Source organism: Amphibalanus amphitrite, unplaced genomic scaffold (assembly GCF_019059575.1).
Source record: "Amphibalanus amphitrite isolate SeventyFive unplaced genomic scaffold, NRLGWU_Aamphi_draft 000552F_arrow, whole genome shotgun sequence".
Lineage (NCBI taxonomy): Eukaryota > Metazoa > Arthropoda > Thecostraca > Balanomorpha > Balanidae > Amphibalanus > Amphibalanus amphitrite.
This window is the reverse complement of record NW_024882046.1, coordinates 245001-250204: the sequence shown is the minus strand read 5'-3', so window position 1 is coordinate 250204 and position 5204 is coordinate 245001. Positions and strand designations below refer to the sequence as shown.

Below are 5204 nucleotides of genomic sequence, written 5' to 3'. Positions count from 1 at the left end.
ACTTTCGAATTAGTCAAGATAGGAACAAACTAAGGGCATCATCGTGATCCTCTCGTCCATCCGCATCGAATGATATATATGTTGACCTCGAAAGGTCAAGGTCAAAGGTTGACCTCAGGTGACGTGATCTCGAGGTCATCATGTATATCATTCGATGCGTCTTGACGAGCTGAACACAATGAGACCATCCACGCGTCTGTATCTTGTTCCTGTACGGAGTTATTGGCCAAAAACCTTTGGTGACCTTTGATGACGTCACATGACCTCACAGCTGCCCAACAGCAAAACAGACCTCAAGGTAGTGAAGGTTGATCGTATATGAAGTCATGTATGGTATATGGGGCCATTCCGACCCGTTTTAGTGGTAAAAACAGGGAGTTGATTTTTCCCCCATTGACTTATAATGGGGAGGTCGCGAAACTGACCTGACCTTAGGTCACCGATATCAAAATTCAGAGATATACAAATTGCACATACTGGTACCCTAACTAAAGCCTGAAGAGAAGAAATTGATCGGTCAAAAACTCTAGCTCTGGCGTGATTGCAAACTTTTCTGAGGTAGGGTCACCAAACCGCCTCTGGTGACCTGACCTGAGGTCAGATCAACTCAAAATTTTCAGACATGTTGCGTAGAAGACTTTTAGGAAAAGTCAGAAAATTTGAGCTTCCTAGCTCAACGCGTTTGGGAGAAATAACCAAAAAACCTCAGGGGGGGGGCTCCTGAGGCCCCCCCCCCCCGCCAGGAATAGGGTTAATTCCCACGGAAAGAGCCAGTAGGTATAGATGGTCTCCACTTATGATTACGTCGACCACATACCACAATGATCACTAGCAGGGTATGGTGGAAGTCGCACAGTCCTTGCACCTCTCAGCCGAGGAGCCTGCAGATATTTGTCGGGGGCCATCTTCCCCGATCGTGGTGGGGATGGGGGGGAGGCAGCTCACCCGCCGCGCGGGGTGGGACAGACGGCGAGTCCCGCGGCACAGTCTACCTCCCGGGCTGACCCTGGTCCGGTGGGGTCGCCGCGCATGCGTAAATCGATCCCCCGCTTCGGTCAGCCAATGGGAGACCGCCGCCTGACCTGACCTTGCTGGAGGACAGCTGGATTGGATCAGCGTCTGCGAGCGTACCGGTGGAGGCGCCGGCGTTCACTGTGTACTCGGACGACCTGGGGGCCGCACCGGTCCTGGATATCAACTGTTTGTGCCTTATCTTAGAGTAAAAGGTCCATCAGAGCTCAAAATGCATTGGCAATTTCTAATGTCGCTTGTTCCGTTGGCGAGTGCCGTTAGCCTATTTACGTTGGATAACGACCTGGGCAGCCAGGATATGTTCAGCGAGTGGCACGACTTCAAGCAGGCCCACGACAAGAAGTACGAGAACGAGGAGGAGGAGGACCTCCGCTTCTACATCTTCCAGGCCAACAAGCGTCTGGTGAACTCCCACAACGAGGCCTTCCAACGCGGCGAGCACGGCTTCAGCCTGGAGGTCAGTCGTACCGCATCGGCTAGCGCGCCCGAGGGCAGGACGATGCGATTGCTGGACGGCACAGGCTGCCTTCTGCTTGTCTGTTGAATTATAGGAAAATTCGGGGGTATTGGGGGTGAGACTAAATGCTTACTTCGAAATCTAAGCTGTGTTGCGGCATTGGCGGTTATGTGCGGCGTGTATGCCGCATGATTAGTAAGCGGCGACCACTAAATTAAAAACTTAAACGCTCCAACCTGTTTTCAAAGAATAACACTGCATACCAAAAATGCCAATCGCTCTCATCATAAGATATTTAGATTTAAATAACTAAGTTATCTGCATCATCATTTTGAACCAAATTAATGCTTTCAACTTAGTACTCACTCATTCCTTCCTTCGTTGGCTCCAAACAGTCTTTCGATTGTCTGGAAATCGTATGCCAAATCCCGCACCTGTATACGACTGGTGCATATAAATGCCGATGTAAGAATTTCAATAGGCTCTCACATGCGATTTCCTGGCTACCCAAAAAGTCTGTTTCAGTCATGCTATCAAAACATGGTATGTCAGCCCTGTCACCAGCTTATGACTGCTCTGCTTGTAGTGCCCCTGACCGTCACCGACTCCCTTTCCTCCTTAAAAGCCTAGTTTCCCTCCATCATCTCTCCACTAGATTTAGGTGATGCTCCGACAAATTCACAAACAAGACCGAACTTGTCCGGAGTTCGGACTGTGAGTTAACCCTCGCCCTTTAGGGGGGGGGGGGTCGAACGGACTCCCTTCGGTTTTTCGCGAATAACTCGCGTAAAAAGCGGCCGATCACGACGTAACTTTTAGTACCCTCGCGTTGATCAATTTTACACCTACCCTGAAAATTTCATGACCCTGACGCAAATAACCTTTGACATGTGACCTACTTTTCGAGACCATGTTTGGCCGGATCCGCGATTCAGCGTATGTCGGCTCGCATTAGCAGCGCGTTTGCAGTCTTTTCGTGGTTTCAAGCGTTCAAACATGTGATATGATGTTGCCCCCATGCATTAGGGTGGGTGTCAAGGTCACCTGAAGGTCAGGTCATTGACCTTTGGTGACCTCGGTTCACTTTTTCGAGTTTGACATGTTTCTAGGCCAGTTTTTCGAGCTGAATTCGAATTAAGCAACCACATGAACGTTTACAAAGTAGTTTTGGTGCCTTCGTAACATGTTACGAGGCTGTCAGAGGCGGTTGACACCTAGGTACTACAAATACCCGGCAGGACCTCTACTGGTTGACCTGACCTGACCTAACCCGACCTGGCCTAAATGAATGAAGACATCATCTGTGATCAAAACTAGCATGATATTCGTGATCAGCACCCCGAAAAACCCCATAGCAGCCACACTACGACGTTCTAACAGGTCCCAACTTTCCCGCCTTTTGGGTCATTGACCTGACCTGGAAGGTCAACCGATGACCTAGGACCTTAAAATTGGATATCATCGGCTTCCTCTCGTCACTGGCAACACGCTCGTTTTTTTTCCGCGAAGCTCTAGCTTGATCAGGAGCGAAACGGCAAACGGCGAAACCTTATGCGTTCGTGGCTGGAAAAACACCAATACGGGCGAGGGTCAAGTTGAAAGTATTAATTTGGTTCAAAACAATGATATAGATAAGTTAGTTATTTAAATCTAAATATCCTATGACGAGAGTGATGGACATTTTTCGTATGCAGTGTTATCCATTGAAAACAGGTTAAAGCTATCGAGCTTTTAATTTAGTGGTCGCCACTTACTAATCATGCGGCATACACGCCGCACATAACCGCCAATGCCGCAACGCAGCTTAGATTTCGAAGTAAGCATTTAGTCTCACCCGGGTATTGGCAGGCAGATAAACAAACAAAGCTAAGCTCCGGGGTTCGATAACGATAAGCAGTAAGTGATGTTGGAAAGCTCTTCAACGATGATAAGGAAAGTAGGTGCCTTTCTCATTGGTCACCAAAAGTAGACAAAGGAAAATTGGTGTTAGTTGATAAAATAAAATCCGCTGTCCCTGTGTGCTGACCCGACTCCGCCATCGTCCTCGTACACTGACCCCCCGTCCATGTGTGCTGTGCTGACCCGCTGGCCCTGCGTGCTGACCCGGCACCCCTCGCTGCCCCCAGCTGAACCAGTTTGCCGACCTGCTGCCCTCTGAGTTCGCGGCGCAGCGGCTCGGGTTCGATGGCCGCCGCCCGGCGCCGGAGACGGCCGGCACGGCGGCCACCTTCCTCCGACTGCCCGCCGAGATCGAGCTGCCGGCCGCCGTCGACTGGCGCACAGTCGGCGCCGTCTCAGCCGTCCAGGACCAGGGCCGCTGCGGCTCGTGCTGGGCCTTCTCCGCCAACGGCGCGCTCGAGGGACAGCACTTCCGCAAGACGGGTCGGCTGGTGAACCTGAGCGAGCAGAACCTGATCGACTGCGCCGGCCCGTACGGCGCCTACGGCTGCCAGGGCGGCCGTATGCGCGCCGCCTTCGCCTACGTGCACGCGCAGGGCGGCGTGGACACGGAGGCCGCCTACCCGTACGAGGCGGACGACGACAACGCGTGCCGGTTCAGCGCCGCCGCCGGCGCGGTGGGCGCCACGGACGTCGGCTCGGTGGCGCTGCCGAGCGGCGACGAGCAGGCGCTGAAGGAGGCGGTGGCCGTGTACGGACCCGTCTCCGTCGCCGTCGACGCCAGCCGGCCGACGTTCCAGTTCTACGGCGGGGGCGTGTACGACGACCCGGCGTGCTCCGCGGCGCGCCTCAACCACGCCGTGCTGGCCGTCGGCTACGGCACCGACGAGCACGGCCGCGACTTCTGGCTCGTCAAGAACAGCTGGTCCGACCGGTGGGGAGAGCACGGCTACGTGCGCATCGCGCGCAACCACAACGCCTGCGGCGTGGCCAACAACGCCATCTTTCCGCTGGTCTGAGACCGGCACGGCACGGGCGCCTCCGGCCGCGCGTGCGTCTGAGACCGGCACGGCACGGGCGCCTCCGGCCGCGCGTATGTAGGTACCTCGTGAACGCTGCGCATGTAGTGCCGTTTGAATGTAGCTGGGAGATAAGTCTGTTAGAGCACCTGGTCATGTTTTGACTTAACGTGCGGTAATTCACTTGTTACAATTCATTGTCACGTCCAATGCTCATGCAATGTCAATAATTGCATTTCTTTATTTCGAATAATAAACAGAGTCGTAACCCAGATTTGTAGTCCGTAGGTATCTTTTTTTATGAGTGATGGTGAAAAACGAATGTGTCAAAAGGACGATACTTTTGACTGCGGTTAGTTTTGCTCAAAAATCGAAATTTTAGACGCATTGCTTTTTACGGAGCGAGCGGAGTCTTCGTAGTCGGAGTCGTATATAGAATAACTGAAATTTCGGAGTATGAGCGGGCCGGCCGTGCGGACGCTTTTGCGACGCTTACACGTATAGCTCAGCAACCACTTGACCGATTTACATGCGGTAATTTTTGTAGGGTAGCTTCATTCCTTCTACCAAGTACTGGACTATTCCCGATGCATGAAAACGAAGAGGTGTCAGTTTTGTAACAATTGTAATATCTCTACTGGGCCGATTGTGCTGAAACTTGGCATGTTCCGGTAGGCACCCACTAGGCAATGCATTTGCATGTGCCACAGTTGGGGTGCTGCTGCACGTGCACACGTGCAGGGGTCGATTCCAGATCTCGAACGGCTAGACCGATTGCGCTCAACTTTGGTACGTGA

At 52.7% G+C, this 5204-nt stretch overlaps 1 protein-coding gene across 2 annotated transcripts; it reads left to right on the top strand.

Moving 5' to 3' along the window:
* Positions 1–1090: 1090 nt before the first annotated feature.
* On the top strand, positions 1091–4681 carry LOC122393758 (procathepsin L-like). Of its 2 annotated transcripts, XM_043390092.1 has the most exons (3): positions 1115–1489; positions 3616–4439; positions 4490–4681. In XM_043390092.1, the coding sequence occupies exons 1-2, from the start codon at positions 1244–1246 to the stop codon at positions 4405–4407; spliced, it is 1038 nt and encodes a 345-aa protein (XP_043246027.1). In that variant the 5' UTR covers positions 1115–1243; the 3' UTR covers positions 4408–4439; positions 4490–4681. The 2 variants fall into 2 exon arrangements, with proteins under 2 accessions (XP_043246026.1, XP_043246027.1); XM_043390091.1 differs by having other exon boundaries at positions 1091–1489; positions 3616–4681.
* Positions 4682–5204: the final 523 nt, after the last annotated feature.